Genomic DNA, 23,243 nt, shown 5'->3' with positions numbered 1-23,243 from the left:
GCGGCCGCCGCTTCCTGGTTTCGGCCGATTCGAATGTTTACTAAGATCTAAGGGCCAATCAGAATCTCGCTCGCGCACGCCATTTTTCTTCCGTACGCTTACCGTAAGCTTACCGTACGCGTACCCCGTGATTTTTAAAAAAAACAATAAATGTTTTTTTTGTACTTTACAGTCCTTCTTTGACCCCCTCACAAATGTAAGGAGATCTGTTACTCTCCTCTTTGCCCCCTTTTCTTGTTTTCACTCTTTTTTTCAGAGTGAAATACACAAAATGGCGGCCGCCGCTTCCTGGTTTCGGCCGATTCGAATGTTTACTAAGATCTAAGAGCCAATCAGAATCGCGCTCGCGCACGCCACCGTACGCTTACCGTAAGCGTACGGTAAGCGTACCGTAAGCGGGCTCAGATATATATATTGATTTAAAGGCTATTTTCTCAGAATCTACTGAACAGATTTACACCAAACCTACAAAAGGCACTTCCTTGACCTGAGGACTACCTCTCTGCCAAATTTCTAGTAATTCTGTTCAGCCGTTCGGGCTGTAGCTCGTTCTAAAGGTCCTATGGAAAAATGCATGGGAAAAACGCGTTTTGGGACCCCCCTTTTATCTCAGCCCCCGCTTGACGAATCCCCCCTAGACTTTCAGGGAAGGAGCGCAGCGTAGCGCCCCACCTATTTTGAGAAATTCGCGAGGATTCGTCAACCGGCGCCAAAGTTATTCAAAATAGAATGTTGCGGATTTCCTATGGAAATTCACATTAGGCACAAAACGAAATTTCTTTGCCAATTTGAAAGCACACTTACTGCTCTTTTTTTTTGGCAAGTGAAAATCACTTTTACAGACTGACACATTATGAAACCACTTTTTTGATTTTCTTAAATGCACATGTCCAAACTTCTTTTTCAGACCACCACCATGTGTAACCTGGGTGGCTGCCTACACTCCAGCAAGGGCAACCAGCCTTAGTGATGCTGAATGTATTTGCATTACAGACTGAAACCTGAAAACCCCACTCGCTTGTAAATACTGTGCATGATTATACATGGCAAGCACATGGGTGTGTGCTAAGAGTCTGCTTCTTCCCCCCAAAAATCGCTCCCCCTTTCCATCTAATGCAACAGTGAAATCACCAGAGCAAAACGCAATAAATCTCTGCCTATAATTCCTCTTTGCACAGAGTCATGTTTTCACATTAGTCCCAAAACGAAATTTCTTTGCCAATTTGAAAGCACACTTACTGCTCTTTTTTTTTTGGCAAGTGAAAATCACTTTTACAGACTGACACATTATGAAACCACTTTTTTGATTTTCTTAAATGCACATGTCCAAACTTCTTTTTCAGACTACCACCATGTGTAACCTGGGTGGCTGCCTACACTCCAGCAAGGGCAACCAGCCTTAGTGATGCTGAATGTATTTGCATTACAGACTGAAACCTGAAAACCCCACTCGCTTGTAAATACTGTGCATGATTATACATGGCAAGCACATGGGTGTGTGCTAAGAGTCTGCTTCTTCCCCCAAAAAATCGCTCCCCCTTTCCATCTAATGCAACAGTGAAATCACCAGAAAAAAACGCAATAAATCTCTGCCTATAATTCCTCTTTGCACACAGAGTCATGTTTTCACATTAGTCACAAAACGAAATTTCTTTGCCAATTTGAAAGCACACTTACTGCTCTTTTTTTTTTGGCAAGTGAAAATCACTTTTACAGACTGACACATTATGAAACCACTGTTTTGATTTTCTTAAATGCACATGTCCAAACTTCTTTTTCAGACTACCACCATGTGTAACCTGGGTGGCTGCCTACACTCCAGCAAGGGCAACCAGCCTTAGTGATGCTGAATGTATTTGCATTACAGACTGAAACCTGAAAACCCCACTCGCTTGTAAATACTGTGCATGATTATACATGGCAAGCACATGGGTGTGTGCTAAGAGTCTGCTTCTTCCCCCAAAAAATCGCTCCCCCTTTCCATCTAATGCAACTGTGAAATCACCAGATAAAAACGCAATAAATCTCTGCCTATAATTCCTCTTTGCACAGAGTCATGTTTTCACATTAGTCCCAAAACGAAATTTCTTTGCCAATTTGATAGCACACTTACTGCTCTTTTTTTTTGGCAAGTGAAAATCACTTTTACAGACTGACACATTATGAAACCACTTTTTTGATTTTCTTAAATGCACATGTCCAAACTTCTTTTTCAGACTACCACCATGTGTAACCTGGGTGGCTGCCTACACTCCAGCAAGGGCAACCAGCCTTAGTGATGCTGAATGTATTTGCATTACTGAGTCCAACCTCAAACCCTTAAACTATTCTTTTTTTTTCCAGTACACCTTAATTTATTGTGAAAACATAGTCCATATTATTTTACATGTTCCTCACATTTAAATTTCTCCCGAAACAGAAAATGATAAACGCAACTTCAACAAAAAGAATTTCCATTTCTATTATTCATTTCTTAAGTTACCACATACATCCCCTCTCAAACTCATAACTCACCTTTAAAATTAGTTAGTTGTGAAAGAAATGTGGCACTCAAACAGCAGATTATCAGAGCCAGGATCTCTGTTGTGTTCACCTCTCTCCTCTCAGCAGAACCAGATAATGGCAAACTTTCCCTCTATTTTTCCACACATATACATGTAAGTTTCAAATCTCAGTGCTTCCCCCTTTTTTTCAAATGTAATCACACATTTCTATTGGTTGAAAACCAACCCTTTTCCAAAAGTACCCTGCCCCCAACTTGACTTCTGCCTAGTACCCTTCCCCCAACTTGACTTCTGCCTGCTACCATAGCAACAGCTCATGGAACACTGCTGTGTGGAGTTAGGTCAGAAGTTCGCCACACAATGTTTCAATTCCACAGAGCAAGAGTGCTTGACTTTTCAAACCTAACAGCAAATCCATAGTACTGTTCTTTGGTAACACATTTTTCTGTACCAATACAAAACATGCTTCTATTAATTTACACATACAGCCTAGTTTTTATTCTAGAATGGTATGAAACAGCCAATCAGTTCTTTTTGTTTTGAAAAAAATATGTATGCCTCCATTTCCAAACTGTCTTTCTTTTCATATTGCCATTCTACTGAAAGACACCTCCTGAGTGCATCCAGTTCTCCTTTGAAGATGTTCACAGTGTGGATTGTAGGGCACAGCTATGTCTTCTGGAGTGAAAAGTTTGCAGAGAAAACAGATATGGTGAGAGACCTTGCTTTGCCAAATGTAGACATTAAATGGATTGGTCAGAGAGGGTTAAAGTGGCACCAGTTGATGCCATTGGTGAAATCCTTCATGCAAATCCAACACCCTGACCTCATAATAGTGCACTGTGGTGGCAATGACCTAGGCACTTTGACTGGGGTAGGTCTGGAAATGCTTATGAAGGACACCTTTGCACAACTGTTTTCACTTTTCCCTAAAACTGCCTTTGTGTTTTCCAACATATGCCAAAGGCAAAAATGGAACTGGTCCAATCATTTCTGTCCGCAGATTGACAAAGCAAGAAAGCACGTCAACAAATCTGTTTCTGCTTTCCTCCGTGACTATGGTATGGGTGCCATTTACCACAACAACTTGCGTTATGACATGCAAGACATTTATAGAGGAGATGGTGTGCACTTCAATGATGAAGGGAACAGAGTCTTCCTTTTGAACCTTAGACTCTGCATCGGTACTTACTTGTAAGTACCACTTAAAAAAATGACTTCATAAACACAACAGCTCTTTTTAGAGCTCCCTAATATCTAAACTCTTAATTCTGCATTTCATTTTTTTTTTTTATTTTTTTTTTACCGTACGCTTACCGTACGCGTACCCCGTGATTTTTAAAAAAATCAATAAATGTTTTTTTTGTACTTTTCTGTCCTTCTTTGACCCCCTTACAAATGTTAGGGGGTCTGTAACTCTCCTCATTGCCCCCTTTTCTTGTTTTCACTCTTTTTTTTCAGAGTGAAATACACAAAATGGCGGCCGCCGCTTCCTGGTTTCGGCCGATTCGAATGTTTACTAAGATCTAAGGGCCAATCAGAATCTCGCTCGCGCACGCCATTTTTCTTCCGTACGCTTACCGTAAGCTTACCGTACGCGTACCCCGTGATTTTTTTAAAAAACAATAAATGTTTTTTTTGTACTTTACAGTCCTTCTTTGACCCCCTCACAAATGTAAGGAGATCTGTTACTCTCCTCTTTGCCCCCTTTTCTTGTTTTCACTCTTTTTTTCAGAGTGAAATACACAAAATGGCGGCCGCCGCTTCCTGGTTTCGGCCGATTCGAATGTTTACTAAGATCTAAGAGCCAATCAGAATCGCGCTCGCGCACGCCACCGTACGCTTACCGTAAGCGTACGGTAAGCGTACCGTAAGCGGGCTCAGATATATATATTGATTTAAAGGCTATTTTCTCAGAATCTACTGAACAGATTTACACCAAACCTACAAAAGGCACTTCCTTGACCTGAGGACTACCTCTCTGCCAAATTTCTAGTAATTCTGTTCAGCTGTTCGGGCTGTAGCTCGTTCTAAAGGTCCTATGGAAAAATGCATGGGAAAAACGCGTTTTGGGACCCCCCTTTTATCTCAGCCCCCGCTTGACGAATCCCCCCGAGACTTTCAGGGAAGGAGCGCAGCGTAGCGCCCCACCTATTTTGAGAAATTCGCGAGGATTCGTCAACCGGCGCCAAAGTTATTCAAAATAGAATGTTGCGGATTTCCTATGGAAAAGGGGTCCTAACTATAACTACCTACTGGCGACCGCCAGTAGGTAATATATATATATATATATATATATCCAACAATACTCCTCCCCCCAAGAAAAAGAGCAGAAGCCATACAGGGGAAAGTCGAGGAAGCCCTTTATTTCAAAGTAATGGCGAATGCATTTCGGCAAATTGTTGCCTTCTTCAGCGCCCAAGAGTTTCAGGAGGCTTTCCTTTCCACTGTAAAAGTACTGCCGCCCTTTAATTTGTGGTGTTACAGTGCACATGGGCTAGAGAGTACCATAGCATACACACTAGCTGGTGGAATACAACACAGAGGTGTGTGGCACTCGGCGGGCACTGGTGGGTGTAACACAGCATTGGGCTCAGCCAGGAGCACGCTGTGACTCTCAAGTGAGTTTCGTCCCCTTTCCAGAGAGTAAAATAAAAAGTATTACACATCCGGCGGTGGATGTGTGTTTTATTAACCGTGAGGGGTTTATTTGCATAGTTTGGTCGAATTTTTGTCGAATCCCCTTTGGTGGCTTGGTGTGCGTGTGTATTAAATGTGCCCATCAATAGCTACCCATGTTTGTATAAATAAACAACAAGGGTGTCTACTTGGAGAGTACCCACCGGCAGAGGCGCCGGGATTAGGCACGGTAGGGCACGGTAGGGCACGGTAGGGCGTCAGACACGTCAGAGCTTCCCTAGCGATGTAATACATTCCACGTGGATTCATTGTATGCATAGTCGCCTTTTAATGAATATCACGCAAATCATCATGGTGATAGGTACATACGGTTTGTCCAGCATGTCCTAGGTGTTTCTATAAATATATATTTTGTTTTTAAATAATAAAAAACAAAGGATGGCCCAGGGGATGGGGTCCCCGGGGCCATTAAGGCCTTGGGAGGGGGGCCACGCGGCCCCCTTCCAAATTAATTTTTTTCAACAATGAAAATTAGGGTGCAGGCCCCGGGGGATGGGGTCCCCAGGGCCAATAAATTAGAAAAAGAAGGGGGGCCACACAGCCCTCCTTCTTAAAAAAATAAAATAAATAAAAGACCGGCATCGCGCCGGAGGCCATGCCCCCTCCTTGCAGCACTCTGCAAACGAGCCCCCTGGCCAGTTGTAAGTTGGGGAATTAATTCCCCTTGAATACTGAGGGTCCCTTAGGGCCAACTAGCCCAACAGGTATCTCCAGTATGCGCCAGGGAGCTGCATTGCAGACAGGTATTCTGAGGCCACGCCCCTTTTTACACCTCTATGCAACGCAGCTCTGTGGTGCTAACTGGAGGTACCTAGTGGGCTAGTTTGTCCCTAGGGACCCTTAGGATTCAAGGGGACTTAATCTCTCAACTTAGAACGGCCACAGGGCGCGTTTACACAGTGGTGAACGGAGGGGACGGGGACTGAGATGACGTGTGCAAACACCCCCTGTTGCGCATTTTAAGTTGGGGAAATAATTCCCTTTCAATCCTGAGGGACCCTGGGGGCCAACTAGCCCACCAGGTGCTTCCAGTAAGCGCCACTGCTCTGCGTTGCAGAGAGGTGGTGCAGGCCGTGCCCCTTTTCACACCTCTCTGCATTGGCGCTTACTGGACGTACCTAGTGGGCTATTTTGCCCCTAGGGACCCTCAGGATTCAAGAGGACTTAATCTCCCAACTTAAAACGGCCACAGGGCGTGTTTACACAGTGGGGAAGGGAGGGGACGGGGCCTGAGGTGACATGTGCAAACACGCCCTGTGGCGCGTTTTAAGAGGTAGTTTTAATCCCCTGCCTTATTATATACTAGGGGCTTACAGAGGAGGTCATGCTAATCACAGGGGGACCCCAACGCATAGTGTTCCCTAGTGTATGTAGGTGTTTTCACTGTATTCTGAGTGTCTTTTAACATAGCACTGGCTCTAGGACTGGTTAGTCAGACTCAGTTACCACCAGTATCCGTCTGAAAAAGTTGAGGGTACAGGATGATTTTGCAACAAGGCTTCTTCTGCTCTTCTGTTTGTCCTTTCTGCACGTTATCCTTCTTCTGCACTTTTCTTTGTCTTTGAGGACTTCTGTTGCTTCTTTCTGCATTTCTTTTTTTTCTTTCTGTGCGTTTTTTCTTCTTTCCTCACATGTCCCATCTCTGTAAGCTTAGTTAGAAATTAGCATCTAAAAAACCTTTGAAATTCACTGAAAAAACCATAGGTTTCAGGCACGTTATAGTTAGGAATTAGCATTTAAAAAACCTTAGAAATTCACTGAAGAAACCATAGGTTTCAGGGGCGTTATAGTTAGCTAGACTTTTTACTCGTACAAAACCATTGAAATTCCCCCTTTATAGTTAGTTCAGCTAACTATAACTCGCGCGCCTGCAATGCACTGCTGATGACGTCACATATTACATCACTCATGACATGGTCAGTGACATCACTCATGACATCACTGATGACATCTCAAATGACATCACTGATGACATCATCCTTGTGATAGAGTGGCAGACCTCCTCTCCCCCTAATATAACCTTTGATACACACATTCAAAAATAGAAACAAACATTTTCAAAACAATGGACATACCAATACCAGTTACAACAAACTATTCAGTAATTCTAAGATCCACATATACATCCACTCATTCACCAACAGTCCTATACAGTCACTCATACATGTACTCACTCATCATATGTACTCATACACCTATACATCCTGTTACACAACGCCACTCATCCATAGAGTTACTCACACACATAGTCACTCATGCTAATAAAGCATCAAACATCCATTTACTTGCAAATACATTTATACACTCACCACCACACTTACTTCTACAGAAACTTACACATACTTAGTCTTTTAAACAATCACTTATAGAAACACATACTTATTCATACAGGAACTCTTCCAATCTCTCTCTCCCACATATACTCATTTATATACACCAATAGTCACATATACTAGTTTAAAACATATGTAGTTACTCATAAAGACACTATTGAGACTGTCATTCACTCAATAACACACCCATGCACACACTCATCCACCCATACAGTCCTGCACACATGCTGTCTTCAACACATACAAACAGTGAGTCACTCATTCATGCACCTATTCACTACATAATACCCCCCACCGAACCATACAGACACTCAGACACTAATACTGATACTCAAAAAACCAACTAATAACCTATATAGACACTCATGTAGCTACTCACCAACCCATGCAGCCACTTATACACAAAGTGAGAGACTGATACAGATATTTACATATGTAAACATTACTCACTAAGCCATGTATTCACTAAGATACACTTAATCAGTCAGTTATACAATCAATTTTTCAAAAACAAATCATCCATTTAGACACTTATATACCCATTTATTCTTCCATCGACCTTGAGATATACATATATAAAACATATGTAATTTTCAGAAAAACACACATTCACTGAATGATGTCATCAGTGATGTCATTTGAGATGTCATCAGTGATGTCATGAGTGATGTCACTGACCATGTCATCAGTGATGTAATATGTGACGTCATCAGCAGTGCATTGCGGGAGCGCGAGTTATAGTTAGCTGAACTAACTATAACAGGGGAATTTTAATGGTTTTGTACGAGTGAAAAGTCCAGCTAACTATAATGCCCCTGAAACCTATGGTTTCTTCAGTGAATTTATAAGGTCTTTTAAATGCTAATTCCTAACTATAACGTGCCTGAAACCTATGGTTTTTCCAGTGAATATATATATATATATATATATATATATACATATATATATATTACCTACTGGCGGTCGCCAGTAGGTAGTTATAGTTAGGACCACGTTTCCATAGGAAATCCGCAACATTCTATTTAGAATAACTTTGGCGCCGGTTGACGAATCCTCGCGAATTTTTCAAAATAGGTGGGGCGCTACGCTCCGCTCCTACCCTGAAAGTCTCGGGGGGATTCGTCAAGCGGGGGCTGAGATAAAAGGGGGGTCCCAAAACGCGTTTTTCCCATGCATTTTTCCATAGGACCTTTAGACACAGCTACAGCCCGAACGGCTGAACAGAATTACTTGAAATTTGGCAGAGAGGTAGTCCTCAGGTCAAGGAAGTGCCTTTTGTAGGTTTGGTGTAAATCTGTTCAGTAGATTCTGAGAAAATAGCCTTTAAATCAATATATATATCTGAGCCAGCTTACGGTGCGCTTACGGTGCGCTTACCGTACGCGTACGTTGGCATGCGCGAGCGCGATTCTGATTGGCCCTTAGATCTTAGTAAACATTCGAATCGGTCGAAACCAGGAAGCGGCACCCGCCATTTTCTCTCTCGCACTCTGACAGGGGGTTGATAAACAAAGTGCAAATCATGTAAAGGGGCTGTTTACACAGCTCCCAAGCACCTAGCCATGTCGAGGGAGTCCCCAACGATCCCCCAAGTGAAAAAAGGCAATTTTAATTTTTTCGAAAATTTCGCCGATTACGCTTACCGTACGCGTACGGTAAGAAATAATAATAAAAAAAAAAATACATCCACATTCTCCCCACCCCGTGTGCAAAAGGTGCCCGAAGGGCACCTTTTGTGCATGGCTCATCAGAGATAAACAAAACATATATTTTACCTGTCACAACGATGCTCATCATATGACCTCCATGTGCGCACGGTGCGCTCAGCGCATCGTGCGTTCATGGCCCATCTAGCGTAACGTGGGCACGCGGTGCGCGAAGCGCACCGCGTGCTCACTGTGCGCGCACGGTGCGCGAAGCGCACCGTGCACGCACGGAACGAACTGCGTTAAGTGGGCGCGCACACCACAAATGGCGTAAAGTAACTTAGCATTTAAAAAACCGTACAAATTCACTGAAAAAACCATAGGTTTCACACATGTTATAGTTAGCTGGACATTTTACTGATAAAAAACCAATGAAATTCCCCCGTTATAGTTACTGTAGGCAACTATAACTCACGCGATCGTAATCCTCTGCTGATGACATATGTGTCTTTATGAGAAAAAAAATATTTGTAATATATGTATAGCTAAAATTTAATGGAAGAAGACATGGGCAAATAAGTGTCTAAATACAGTATTAGCATCAGCAGAGGATTACGGTCGCGTGTATTATAGTTGCCTACAGTAACTATAACGGGGGAATTTCATTGGTTTTTTATCACTAAAATGTCCAGCTAACTATAACATGTGTGAAACCTATGGTTTTTTCAGTGAATATATATATATATATTATCAGTGTACATATATATGGAGTTATATATAGTAAAGCTTTACTTACCCATAGAAAATTACCTACTCTATATTCTTGTCCTTGAAACTTTTGACAAGATCTTCTTTCCCATGATATTTGTGTTTCCAATATTTTGTCCAAATACCATTCTAAATAAAGTTTAGTACAGATGAGACACACAAATAGATTAATCAGTTTGGAGTGGAGGTCAGAAGAACCTGACACTGCTATTGCAAAGGTACAGCTGGGGTATGGAAGGGAGGGTGGAGTAACTATTACCTTTTGAAAAGATAGTTGTAAGAAAATGAATACTGAAATGTGTTTCAAGTATATCTATATATGCTTACATTGAGCACACTTTAACTCTGGTGTATAACAATTAGAATCTTTTATATTGCATTTTGAATGGCCTCAGTAGCCTAGACTCATTAACTCCATTCTTTGAAGTTACTAACAGCAAGGATACTGCTAACTCCATTAGGAGGTGGTAGTTAATTGGCGATGACTAGTAGCACTACTTAGAGTCTACTAGTAAATGCGGAATTAGGGGGGGGGACCAGTATTTATGTATACAATTTTACCATTAATTCATAATCTCCTTCCCGATCCCCTTTTGGAAAATTCACCTGTTTTCAGGAGGAAAACACCTGGGGTTGTGTTACATATACAGCACACTTTCCCTGTTTGCACAATGGTGCACCTTTACATAGGTGTGCCATGGGGAAACAGGCAAAGTGCACCATATGATTTTAAATGCGCTACCCTCAGGGCAGCCGCAAACTTGTGCTTTCCTGGGGGCAGCACATTCAAGTGAAATACAGAGCAACTTCTTCAAAGCTGCTCCAGGTTTCACAGAGCAGGTGGCATCCACCTTCACTTTAAAGAGGGGAGAGAGATCCCCTTTCAGGCGAATGCAGTGAATAACTGCCACCGCCAGCAAAGGGATTTCTGGGAGGTCCTGTAGTGTATTTCCTATATTCCTGATAGGCCCTGCGCATTGGAATAATATACACTATAGTTTTGACATAGGACTGAGGTCAGTATGTCTCCATCGAGTACATTAAACTTAATTACTTGTGTGTGCCAGCTAACTCAGAGGTCACCAGAAACTTCTTGAATAAACAAGAAGGAATTCGTTTCTGACAACCACATAAACATGACAACTTTGTTTCCCTTAGAATCGAAACAATCTCAGAATTGTGGAAACAATAGATAACAGTTTCACTCAGTCAATCGTGCATGCTTCGTTTCTACAGAGTTACACAGAAATAGATAGACGGGCGTTTCAATAAAAAGGGTTTATTGAACAGTCTTATTTCTCGTGCAAGAGATATGAACTGCTACAATCGTAAGACAGAATGCGAAGTAAAATATGTACAGCGTTAGCAGTAAGATAAAATAATACTGCAATAGCATGGTTTATAGCTATGACAGATATTCATAAAAATACATACATAAAGAACACAGGCTAAAATGTTAATACTCATCTGATGCTTCTAGCTAGTTCTACCCCATTGTACCTAACCTAAGTGTAGTACGAGGTAAGAAGTAGGTGCTGTTTGTCTATAGAATAATTTTAGCTATAGTTGCCAAGATTTGCCAAAAGCCCCTCTAGGTTCTAGTCCGCTCCATACCTTAGAATGAGTGAGGTTGGAATCTCTTTCTGAGTCTCGATCTCTAACACACCGCAAGGGGAGTCAGAAACACTGAAGCTGGATTCTCTGCGAGGAGGATGACAGCGTCTGGTCAGTGTGTCAGGAAGGGACTTGACTTCCTTCTGAACTTTCCGCGGCGAGCCGCGTCGTGCAAGTAGATAGCCGAACGGTGGTTTGCCATGGTAAGTGAAGGTATATTTATACCTTGAAGGTGTTTAGGAATGCCAGTATTGACGTAAAAGTCATGCATAGGATCGATATGAATGAACCACTAAGGAATAGATGTTCAGGCATAATAAATTACTTCCTGGAGAAATCAATATCCAAGCAAGGGGAAGTCCTAAAAGCTTAAGAGTCTGGTTTTCCAAGAACTCGTTGTGACGTAGATGAACGGATGTAGGTGGCCATTCCTGTATTTGGTTAGCATAGATAATCCCTAAATAAGGGTAGGATTTCTATGCCTAAATATGGGCAATATGAATTTTGCCTATATAGGGACATAAATCGGCAAACCTATATACGGTATCTAAATCGACACACAACAGTCCAAGGGACCACTTTCTCCCTTTCAGAGGGCTGCCTCTAAGAGGAGCACTGAAAGTGTGCCATCTTATTTTGACACACTCTCAGTGTGCCCCCTAAAGGCATATTTGCCTATGTGCCCATGTCCATAATACAGTGCATGCACAGTGGCAAACTGATTCCCTAATTTGCATGGGGCCATGCCCCATGCAAATGAGGAAACACCCTCTAATGATAGCCCTGGTGCTACAAGTGTGCCAGCACTGTCTATATTACAGAAGGGACCACATAAGAGTCTGCTGTTCCCTTTCTGTAATACCAAAGTGTCCTGGAGGTGCACAAAGTGGTCACACATTGATTAGTACAATAGTGTTCACCAGGAGGTCTAAAAGAGCAATGAAGATTATCAGTTTTCTGCTTTCAATATGAAAATAGTATTCTTATTAAAAGAATGAAGATAAGTGAATATGCAGTTTTTATTTTATTCCTAAATTTATCTAGCACAGATGAGCTCTTAAAATGATCTCCGATTACAGCATAAAACAGGTACCAAGAAAATCATATTTCCTAACACTGGGAGTACAAATGGTGAAAGAGTGTAATGTTTTAGTGTTTTCTGAGTCTTATTCTCAAAGAGTCTTTTCACAATGGGTGTTATTCTCAAAATAATGCATATTACTCCTAGATGAAGAAGAGATTTATAACTTTTTTCTGGTGCTTAAAAGATCTTATAGTTGTCCTGGCATACACATTTGAAACCTAATGCTATGGGAGTAGATCATCCTGTCCTTTGCAAATTTGTATACATCGCATTAGGATTATTGTAGGTTTTCCCAGGTAATTGCAAAGTTTTCTTGAGATGGAAAATCACGTGTCATCTATAAACACATATGTTTAAATATGTGCTATATATTCTAAATTGTTTCTCAAAAGAAGTAAACAAGCACCATTCTCATTTTTCACATCTCAGTTTTTAAGAGTTTTAATCATAAGTGTTTTTATCTTACAGCCGTCAACACTCAGTACTTCTCAAACATCACCAACTATGTCATGATCAACTCCATCAAGCCCAAAAGCACACTTTGTTGGCTGACGAGGTAAGTAATCAAAAATCGAAGTCAAGTTAGGTTGAACACCACATTCCACGTCATTTCAGACATTGTCTCAAGTACTGAACTTCTCAACTTCAAATCATTGATTACAGGTCTTTGTGTTTAAGGGAAGCAAAATAAGACTGCAGCACTTAGAATGCATTTAATTTATCACATAGTAGTGCACGACTGTAAACAGTGGAACCTGGAGGAAGGTTGTCACCCTAAGTGAAGAATGTTCTTCTTTTACTACCCATCATTAAACCCCCTCCTGCATGCATAGTGCCCATGTTCAGGGGTGATCAAGAGTGAGAAAAGTGTTTTGGTGCAATATTAAGAAAGAGTAAATCTTCTACAAGGGATGAGGAGTGGTTGTCCTCCCGGAAACCAGTACTTATTGCAAATTTGAACAAGTAGTTTTCTAAATATTTTTTAAATCTGTATCCATTCAAAGATATTGAACTATGGGCACAGATGTTTATTGTCATGCAGAAAAAAGCAAACAAACTTAAAGCTACTGATGTAAATGCAGCACTAGATTACTTAAGGAAATACACGCTTGTTACATTTGTGAATGCACACATGCTCATTTATTTACTGAATGCATGAATGTTACTTTAAGTGCAAATGCTTTGAAAGCAGTGACAGTGAAACAGTAGATGTAATATGTGACATCATCAGCAGTGGATTGCGGGCGCGCAAGTTATAGTTAGCTGAACTAACTATAACGGAGGAATTTCAATGGTTTTCTACGACTGAAATGTCCAGCTAACTATAACACCCCTAAAACCTATGGTTTTTTCAGTGAATTTATATATATATATGTATATATATATATATTTTGATTCCAGTTGCAAAAGTAAAGCGCGCTCTCGGTTAGGGTATATCAAACAACGATCTTTATTCCAACGTTACGCGTTTCGAGAGTGAACTCTCTGTGATCAAGAGAGTTCACTCTCGAAACGCGTAACGTTGGAATAAAGATCGCTGTTTGATATACCCTAACTGAGATCGCGCTTTACTTTTGCAACTGGAATCAAAACTTTACGCCGGCTGTGGCTCTACTGGCTTTGCGCGCCACCAGACAATGGGCGGATATCCCAGGAGGAGCTGAATCTGTTGGAATATATATATATATATATATATATATATATATTCACTGAAAAAACCATAGGTTTCACACACATTATAGTTAGGAATTAGCATTTAAAAAACCTTGCAAATTCAGTGAAAAAACCATAGGTTTCACACACGTTATAGTTAGCTGGACATTTCACTCGTAAAAAACCAATGAAATTTCCCCGTTATAGTTAGTTAAGCTAACTATAACTCGCGCGCCCGCAATGCACTGCTGATGACGTCACATATTACATCACTCATGACATGGTCAGTGACATCACTCATGACATCACTGATGACATCTCAAATGACATCACTGATGACATCACTGATGACATCATCCAGTGAATGTGTGTTTTTCTGAAAATTAAATATGTTTTATATATGTATATCTCAAGGTCGATGGAAGAATAAATGAGTATATAAGTGTCTAAATGGATGATTTGTTTTTGAAAAATTGATTGTATTACTGACTGATTAAGTGTATCTTATTGAATACATGGCTAAGTGAGTAATGTTTAAATGTGTAAATACCTGTATCAGTCTCTCACTTTGTGTATAAGTGGCTGCATGGGTTGGTGAGCAGCTACATGAGTGTCTATATAGGTTATTAGTTGGTTTTTTGAGTATCAGTATGAGTGTCTGAGTGTCTGCATGGTTCAGTGGGGGTATTACGTAGTGCATAAGTGCATGAATGAGTGACTCACTGTTTGTATGTGTTGAAGACAGCATATGTGCAGGACTGTATGGGTGGAAGAGTGTGTGTATGGGTGTGTTAGTGAGTGAATGGCTGTCTCAATAGTGTCTTTATGAGTAACTACATATGTTTTAAACTAGGATATGTGACTATTGGTGTATATAAGTGAGTGTATGTGAGAGTGAGAGATTGAAAGAGTTCCTGTATGAATAAGTATGTGTTTCTATAAGTGATTGTTTAAAAGACTAAGTATGTGTAAGTTTCCATAGAAGTAAGTGTGGTGGTGTGTGTATAACTGTATATGCAAATAAATGTATGTTTGATTCTTTATTAGCATGAGTAACTATGTGTGGGAGTAACTCTATGGATGAGAGGCATTGTGTTACAGGATGTATAGGTGTATGAGTACATATGATGTGTGAGTACACGAATGAGTGACTGTACAGGACTGTTGGTGAATGAGTGGATGTTTATGTGGATCTTAGAATTATTGAAGAGGTTGTTGTAATTGGTATTGGTATGTCCATTTTTTTGAAAATTTCAGTCTCTATTTTTGAATGTGTGTATCAAAGGTTATATTAGGGTGAGAGGAGGTCTGCCACTCTATCACATGGATGATGTCATCAGTGATGTCATCAGTGATGTCATTTGAGATGTCATCAGTGATGTCATGAGTGATGTCACTGACCATGTCATGAGTGATGTAATATGTGACGTCATCAGCAGTGCATTGCGGGCGCGCGAGTTATAGTTAGCTTAACTAACTATAACGGGGAAATTTCATTGGTTTTTTACGAGTGAAATGTCCAGCTAACTATAACGTGTGTGAAACCTATGGTTTTTTCACTGAATTTGCAAGGTTTTTTAAATGCTAATTCCTAACTATAACGTGTGTGAAACCTATGGTTTTTTCAGTGAATTTGCAAGGTTTTTTAAATGCTAATTCCTAACTATAACATGTGTGAAACCTATGGTTTTTTCAGTGAATTTGCAAGGTTTTTTAAATGCTAATTTCTAACTATAACGTGTGTGAAACCCATGGTTTTTTCAGTGAATTTGTATGGTTTTTTAAATGCTAATTCTTACCTATAACATATGTGATTCCCATATTTTTTTTTATTGATTTTGTATGATTTTTTTATTATAAATTCTTATATTAAATGTGTTTTTTTTTAAAAAAAAAACAAGTTTTTTTTAAAACTTTTTATTCTCTTAAAACACTATGTTTTTTTAAAAAAAAATCTGCAATATATCAAGTTTTCTCTTTTTTTTTTACCAAACAGGTAAGATATATTAGTATAACATATTTTATTTATTTATTTTTTTATTTTTTTGCATTTGTAATGCGCACAGATACCCACAAAGGGTTTCCCGGCGCCAGGGCTAAGAGGTCAAAACATAGAGGCAGTAACTGTCAAGGACCACAATTATTTATTAAAATACATAGAAAATATATATATATTTTTTTTAGTGCGCGTACGGTAAGCGTACGGTAAGCGTACGGTTTACGCAATGTCCGTAATTTATCAACTCTGTTTGCGTATAGTTACGCAATTTGCGTCGCCGCGCGTACTGTGCGTGGGGCGCGTAGGCGTGTACGCTACACGCGCACGTTACGCGGAAGTGTTGTGGAGTGACTGTTTTGCGCATGCGCGCGAGCGCGTGTCTTTTTTACGCGCATGCGTACTTTTACCGTAAGCACACCGTAAGCGTAACGTACGCGCACGGTGGGTCATGTGATCATGAAACACAACTTTTGATTGGTTGAAACTACTTTCAGTTCTAGAACTCTCCTACACCACACCCATTCCCCTCATTTCTGCTTGTGATCCCTTAGGAGAAGGAGCTGACTTGTCTTTGTGATACGATGGCAGACCAGCACTCTTCTACTGAGAGTGAGGCTAGCAGCACCACCATCAGGCAGAGAAAGAGGAAACAGAAGAGCTCTTTCATATGGGAGTATTTCAGTTTTCCAGAGGGTGAGAAAAAAGTCAATGCTGCTTTGGTGACTTGCAAGCTGTGCCAGCGTGTGCTTTCGAGAGGAAATCCCAACAAGAAGTATTCCTTCGGGAATCACACTATGTTGAGACACCTTGAGGATGTGCATCCTAGGACACATGCACGACATACTAGAGGCAACCCTTCAGTAAGTCGAGCAAGCACATCCACAGCAGCTCAGCCGAGTCCTTCTTCGGAAGCTCAGCAGAGCCCTTCATCTGTGGGGGCACAATCACCTTTTTCTGATCCTCTGGAAACGAACCCTCGGTTTGGTAGGGTTACTATGCGGTGTTCATTTTGCCATGATCTAATTGTTCATAGGGAGACCAGTGTTCCCCTCATTAACAACAAAATAGACCAGCACAAATGTCCAACCAGCTAATGTTCCCATACTTCCTTTCCTCTGTCCCTGCATGAACACAACGGCTCTTTTAAGAGCCAACCTTACCTCTCAACTTTTTTTTATTTTTTCTTTAAAACTTTTTTTTTTTTTTTTTTACCGTACGCGTACGGTAAGCGTATTTTTTATTTTTTTTGTTTTTTAAAAACACTAAAAATCAATTACCACATCTCAAGATCCTTGAGGAATTAATAACTAAATACTAAAAATCTTTTGGAGATAAAGTGGAAGAAAGAGACCTTCTAATTTCTCAGTTACCTGTCCCACCCAACAATTTAATTTTTAATTAAAATGTAATTGAAATTACTTGATAAAATGGTTGGGTTTTTTTGAAAATTTTCTTTCACAATCTGAAAAAAAAGAAAAAAGTATTAATATTTAATAAATCAATATATAACACAGTACACTTATTTACATATTTTTCCCCAAAATTTTTTTCCTTTTTTTTGCTGTTTTCAGAATATATTGCATTTCACTATAAATTGTGAAAGCAATTGCATTCATCATTTAACAGCGGGCAAAAAAAAAATAACAATCTCAAAGATTGTTTTAAAAAAGCCCACAATCTCTTTTTACTTAAACATAACATTATAGAAATGCATAATATTCTAAAAAAATATCATCTAATATCAATACTTATTTCTTTAAAATACCGTCTGACATTTTTGTTTCAGAAGTATAATCACAAAAATATATCTCAAATAACTCCACAATACATCTGGTTCCATTTCCTTTAGGCCAAATAGTAATTTTAAAATTCTTTTTTGATTAAATTTCCAATGGTAATCCAATAAAATTCTAAAGTTTAAATTGTACAGATCTCACCGATTCTCTGTTACATTTTGGTTTCCGAAAGATTAATTAATAATTAAATAAGTCCACAATACAATTGTTTACCTTTCCTCATGGCCAAATAGTAATTTTAAAAATCTTTTTTGAATAAATTTCCAATGGCAATCCAATAACATTCCAAAATTCAAATTGTGCAGATGTTACCGATTTTGTCTAAATTTTTGGTTTTCCAAAGTTTCATTAAAAATGTAAAAAGTCCACATTACAATTGGTTACCTTTCCATTTGGCCAAATGATAATTTGAAAAATCATTTTTTTTGAAAATTCCAATGGTAATCCAATAAAATGGTAAAATTGTTTTGTACAGATCTTGCCAAGTCTCTCTAAAATTTAGGTTTCAGGAAGATTAGATAGGAATTTGCTAAATCAAAAGGCAAACGTTGCTTGAAAATCAATTGGGAATCATTACACAGTGTCCAGCCTTTTTCACATTTAAGATAAACTGTGTAATGTCCAGAAGTAACAGTAGGTCCTTCATGGAAAATTATTGCAACTGTTACAAAAGTTTTTCCTGAAATTGATAATTGCTGTCCTGTAAACTTCTTTATTAAAGTATCCAATTTTGAACCATCAGCTTTACATCGTTGCATCATTAAAATTACATATTGTCCGTATTCCTTTAAAATTAACGTTGAAAACATTTCAGATTGACACTCACCGCATTCCATGTTATGATTAGCATCTTTAACTAATTTAGCAAAAGTGACTGTTTTACTTTCTGGCAATGTTAAATAAATAAACCTTTCAGAATCAACATTAGAGCCACATGTATTGTAACAGTTTTCACAACTATGTTCCCATTTATAAGAGACACCAAACATATTTTCAATGGGAACCCCTTCTTCTTCCAGTACCTGAAGAAAAAACATCAAGAATTCCTGTGCGTCTTGCTGTACATTTTGAGAAAACTGTGTTCGTCCTGAACATACATCTAAAAGTTTTCTAATTTCAGTAGCACTTTCTATTTGAGTTTTATCATTACTCAGCTTTTGAAAAAGGAGACTCAACTCAGAACAGAATCTTTTTCTCTGATTTACTATTATCTGCTCTTGCACACTTTCCAGATAAAATGCAACTTTCAGCACTACATTAGCGTAGCAGTTGACACCAGAGCTATTTTCAAAATGACATCCTACAACCTCTTCTTCATTTTCCTTTTTCTTTTTGCTTGCAATTACATCACTCCTCTTTTTTTTCCTCCTCTCTACATCTTCATTACAGATATTCTCATTTCTCCTTTTACGAGAAACTACACGTTTCTCCAACACAGGATACTGACCTAAATGAGGAGCATAGGTTCTTCTTAATCTATTATACTCCTTTACACAATTTGTATCAGCACTAACTTTTGAGTCATCAAAGTCTATCATGAATAAACCAGATAATGTTTTCACTCGTGACAAAGCTACATAAGCCATACCTTCTTTGAACACAGTTGAACCAATGTTCACAAAAGCACAATCTACAGTCAATCCTTGAGACTTGTGAATAGTTACAGCATATGCTAGCGAAAACGGAAACTGCTTCCTACGTACATATAAGTCTTTCACAAGCATGAAACGAACTGAACAACGACAAATGTCTTTAACTTCTTCTATCTGATCAAATTTTATTTTTAAACATTCAATTCCATCTTTTTTCTGATAATTAATAAAACCCACAACTCTTCCCAAAGCTCCATTAACTAAACCTTTTTCAACATCCAAATTTCTCCTTAAAAATACTCTACAGTTCATGCAAACATATAGATTTTTTTCTAATCCAGCTGTTTTAGAAATGTTCTTCTCTAGTGAATCCAATTTATTTTTCAGTGTGCCTGTTAATGTGATAGTAATTCTTCCATCCTCAATTTTGTCCACTGCTTCCAATTTCCTGATATCTTCCTTTTCCAATTTTAAAAGCTCCTCATTGAATATTGAGCATTCACGTAGAGTTGGCATTAAGCAGATGACACTTTTCTTTTCTGCAATGTTCTTGCATATCTTCTCTGCAACTATTTCTTCCTTTGGAAATAAATTATGTAGCAGCCGACTCTGTAATGCTTTTTTGCCAACTTCTGTGAGTAGTCCAATTCTGATATCTTTCAGAATACTTCCATATTCTTCATCGTTTGCTTGCCTCATATTAGTAGAAAGTTCCTTGTACTCAAAGAAGGACCAAATATTTGCATTACCGATGCTTCCCAATGACTTCTTTGTGTCTTCATGTGTTACAGTATTAAACACTGGTTGTCCTTTAACTGGAGTAAGTTGTAGAAGATCCCCAAAAACTATGACATGTTTTCCACCAAATAACACGTCATAGTCTGTCCTTAGAATTTGCTGCATTCTTAAATGCACAAAGGCAAGAATTAAGTTTGATACCATGCTCACCTCATCAATAATGAGAACTTGCATCTTCTTCAATACTCTTGAAACTTCCAAGCATGCTTCTCCAGTTAGCTTGTTGTATTGTATTTTGTTCTCATGCTCCACTGGTAACATTAGCAAACGATGTAAGGTGATTCCTTTTATGTTATATGCTGCTAACCCAGTTGGAGCAGTAACCACACAAGACAAAGTATTATCCGTTTTTTGCTGTAGGTAGCTTCTGATGACTTTTATTAGGAAACTTTTTCCAGTTCCAGCTTGTCCGCTTACATACATCCTGATTGGATGAAATGATGTGCATGAGCACTCTTTTTTTTCATGTAGAAATCCGTGATCAATTTTGCTTCTGATCTCTTCATAAATTTGTTGCTGCTCTTCATTCAGTTGTCTTTCCAAATTTTGTAAGTCTATAAATTCTTCTTGAGCTTGATTCATAGCCGTTTCCACTTCATTCATGGCTATTGATGCTTCATTTTCAACGATTGGTTGTCCTAGGGGATCTTGACTGAGTGTTCCTGAACTTTGGCTGTCTTGAGAACTGTCTCTAGCTACTTCAGCTGCAATTGTAGTTTCCTGTTCAATTTCTTCATTTAACATTTGCAGATAAGTTGAGAATGTACTGCATTGTATGCTGTCTTTGCAAGCATTAAAAGAATCTTCATAGCTTTGAAATTCTCCCAGTAGTTCATCCTCTGTACGCCATGGTTTAAACAGCTGTAAAAGAGCCAAGTAGTAAAATTCCTTTTTGTCAGTAGTGTTGCAACTCAGCTTCCTGTGATTTATCAAACTTCCTTTTGTTTGCTTCACCAAACATCCTTCCTCACCAATGACTTTATATTTTCCATTGTTGATGTCTTCTGCAGCTTTCCGTGAATAAATGTAGTTCTGCAGCACTTCATAGAGACACATGTTCTCCAGATGATGACTTCTTTTTGGATAATATGTGTCCAACATGTTTGATTTCAAAATATCTGTACTTTCTGGGTCATTCTCGGCCAAATATTCAATTTCTTCAACAGATTTCAGTACCCGATTTCTCATTGCTGCAAGGCCTAAACTTGCCCAAATTATTCTTCTTGATTTCGAGTAGAGACTTGCAGAAGATAACCTATCTGAACATTCGTAGGATCCAATTTCTCGATGCGATAACATCTTTAAACTGAAACTGTACAGCTTCTTACTGACAGTCTTCTCGTGAGAAATCTCTTCCCACATTTCTTTCAATTCAGTTTTTTCAGATTTAGTAATGTAAGACGTTACATATCAAGCAACAGCAATGGAATTGTCAGCTACATACTGTATATCCATGTTAGCATTCCACATGGATAAAATGACTGGGTTGTAGTCATTTATATTTTTTGATTCTTCTTTTCTTTTTAGGTTGTAGGTATTCTTAGGTGATTTTCTTGTGATAGTATGTCTCACAGATGACATAAAACTGTTTACTCTTCCATTTGAAAGAACAGGTCTAGGAAATCCAAATCGACATTTAGTGTAGTATTTATCTTTGCTCTTGTATTTCCATCGACAGTATTTTCCACACCGATGACTTTGGAAACGTAAAACTTGCTCCTTTAACTTTTTCTCTTCTGTGCTTTTTGGTATAGCACATGTTGCATATTCTTCAATGTAAGATAACACTGCTTCATCAGTATCTGTTCCAAACTTTGGGGCATCCTTGATCCACAACAGCATATGAATATGAGGAGCACCTCTTGCCTGGTACTCTTTTCTCCAAAAGAAATCCACTACTTCTCCAAGAGGTGGATTTTTTTTATTGCAGATGAAGGACATCATAGCCTCAAATCTATGATTGAAATATCTGCAAACATTAACCGGATCCAATGAGCACAGTTCTCCTGCTGTCTTGTATTCGATGTTTTTAATGTTTGAATTTGCCTCTCGTAGAAAATCCAGTAAATCATCCCAAGCGTACTCAGCACAGCTTAGGGTAAGGAACCATGTTGGTGTTCCTAAATTCCGTAACATGCATTTTAATTCACCATGGCGTCGGTACCAATATTCATTTGTCCCACGCTGACAAGCCATCAGATTGATCAGTTGTGTTTCCAAATGATCATCTCGGTGCTGCACTTTCTCCATAAAATCCTTAGCAGACACATTTTGTAAATGTACTCCACTTTTTAAAATGTGATTTACTGCATAAGATAGTGCAGACAAGTCGCTTTCAAATAAAAGATGGAACAAATAAGGAATACTTTGTCGAAATCTGGGATCTTCTGCATATAGTCTTGTAGTCCGATACTCAGAAGCTGGAATCTGTTCTGGACGTTCATCGTATCGTCCTCCTTTTCCTTTAGGAAACAGCTGGGGAAAACATCGAGCTTCCAAGCTCTCCTCCCATACACTCACGGGAGTTCCTTTTGCTTTCTTCATCTGAAACAGATCAATATTGTCTCCCATAACTTCTTTTGAATGTAGAGGATGTATGCTAAAATGTTCATAAATTTCTTCTTCCTTTGACTTGTCCACTTTTTCAATTTGTCCAGTTGGTGTTTCTGTGTCTTCTTGTAAATCTTCTTCTTCTTCTTCTATATAAATTGATTCATACCATTTGTTATTCCTTTTCAAATACAAATTTGCTCTTT

At 39.0% G+C, this 23,243-nt stretch overlaps 1 protein-coding gene across 1 annotated transcript in view; it reads left to right on the top strand.

Annotated features, from left to right (window-relative positions):
- LOC146816671 (adhesion G protein-coupled receptor F2-like) overlaps positions 1–23,243 on the top strand; it is a 499,236-nt gene that overhangs the window by 452,163 nt on the left and 23,830 nt on the right. Inside the window, exon 12 of the mRNA XM_085609542.1 lies at positions 13,118–13,205. Coding sequence (XP_085465668.1) covers positions 13,118–13,162 — 45 coding nt within the window. The 3' untranslated portion in view covers positions 13,163–13,205. The remainder of the gene's footprint in view (positions 1–13,117; positions 13,206–23,243) is intronic.

Source organism: Triturus cristatus, chromosome 6 (assembly GCF_964204655.1).
Source record: "Triturus cristatus chromosome 6, aTriCri1.1, whole genome shotgun sequence".
Taxonomy (NCBI): Eukaryota; Metazoa; Chordata; class Amphibia; order Caudata; family Salamandridae; genus Triturus; species Triturus cristatus.
Note: the sequence above shows the minus strand (reverse complement) of the source record. Positions and strands in the feature narration are given on the sequence as shown.